Consider the following 1,238-nt stretch of genomic DNA (forward strand, 5'->3'; position numbering starts at 1 on the left):
AGTAGTAGTATAGTAGTATAGTATAGTAGTAGTAGTACAGCCGTAGTAGTAGTAGTACAGCCGTAGTGGTGTGAGTGTTGGTATGATTTGTAGTGAATTACCTCAGGCGGTACAGGCCCTTTGGCGAGGAGAAATTCGAGGGTGGTGGGGCTCCACTGAATGTCGTGGATCGGACCCTCCGCAGCCCCCACCAACTGACAGTCGAAACTCCCATCCGCCTACAAAGAGACAGAGACAGAGACAAACAAACAGACGTACAACATGCACACACACATCTACAGAGAAAGATATCGAGAGATTAAGGATAGATCAAAGATAATTAGATAGATAGATAGAACATCTCCTACCCATCTACACGTGCACCTAAGATAGGAAGAGAAGCTTCTAGCAAAAGAAAGAGAGAGATTAAGTAAGATGACGTCCTTGGAGCAAAAGAAGAGGAGAAGAAGAAGTTTAGTATCTATTCTATGTCTTGGGTCACCCAGTCAGAGACCCCCCTTTGCCTTGTCAAACTTCTCCTTCTTTTTCTCCCCTTTATTTTCCTTCCTTCCTTTCTCTCTGTCTGTCTGTCTGTCTGAGTTTCTTGGGTTGGCATACCTTAAGAAAGTAGAGAGCGTCCGATCCATAGTAGCTCTGGTCACTCGCATCTGTATGGACCTGCGCTAAGACAGCCCTCCCGTCGTAGCTCCATTTGAACTGCGCTTCGTTTCCTTGAAAGAAACTTTTTGTGGAGACACATCTACTTCCATCCTCCAAGTCGAAAAGCTTTACGGCTGAAGGCGCTCCCTTTCTTCCCACAGCAAAGACCGCACATGTCAAAGGCGGGGGTGCAGTAGAAGAAGAAGAAGGGGTCTTTTCTTTGTTCTCGCTCTTTTCTTCTTGATCTGCACAGGGGTGGTTGGCCGAAGAAGGAGGGGGGGGGCGTTTATCTGAAGTCGAAGAAGAAGAAGAAGTGGGGTCGGAGGCGGTCTTTTTCTTTTCGCGACAAGGAGAGAAAGATACTACATTCTCGCAGCGAATTCGGCTGTAAGGATGATTGAGATTGAAGGTGTTCTCTTTGAAAATATGCACTTCGTTCGTCACCTAGCAGCCCAGGCATGCATGCAAAGAAAGAAACAAACACATGACAGGAGAAGAACGAAGGAAAGAAAGGATGAATGATGGACAATACAAAGAAAAAAAGAAAAGAAGGGAGTGAAAAACTTATCAACGATGGATAGATAGATCAGAGACAGATA

General features: G+C 45.5%; 1 protein-coding gene across 1 annotated transcript in view; it reads right to left on the reverse strand.

Annotated features, from left to right (window-relative positions):
* Window positions 1-2: 2 nt before the first annotated feature.
* Window positions 3-1,238, reverse strand: part of CSUI_007600 (eukaryotic translation initiation factor) — a gene marked incomplete at its 3' end in the record, with an annotated part of 4,565 nt that continues 3,329 nt past the window's right edge. The window contains exons 4-5 of the mRNA XM_068067745.1: window positions 598-1,083; window positions 3-218 (exon numbers count right to left, since the gene is read on the reverse strand). Coding sequence (XP_067920279.1) covers window positions 3-218; window positions 598-1,083 — 702 coding nt within the window. The remainder of the gene's footprint in view (window positions 219-597; window positions 1,084-1,238) is intronic.

Source organism: Cystoisospora suis (genome assembly GCF_002600585.1).
Source record: "Cystoisospora suis strain Wien I chromosome Unknown contig_4062, whole genome shotgun sequence".
Lineage (NCBI taxonomy): Eukaryota > Apicomplexa > Conoidasida > Eucoccidiorida > Sarcocystidae > Cystoisospora > Cystoisospora suis.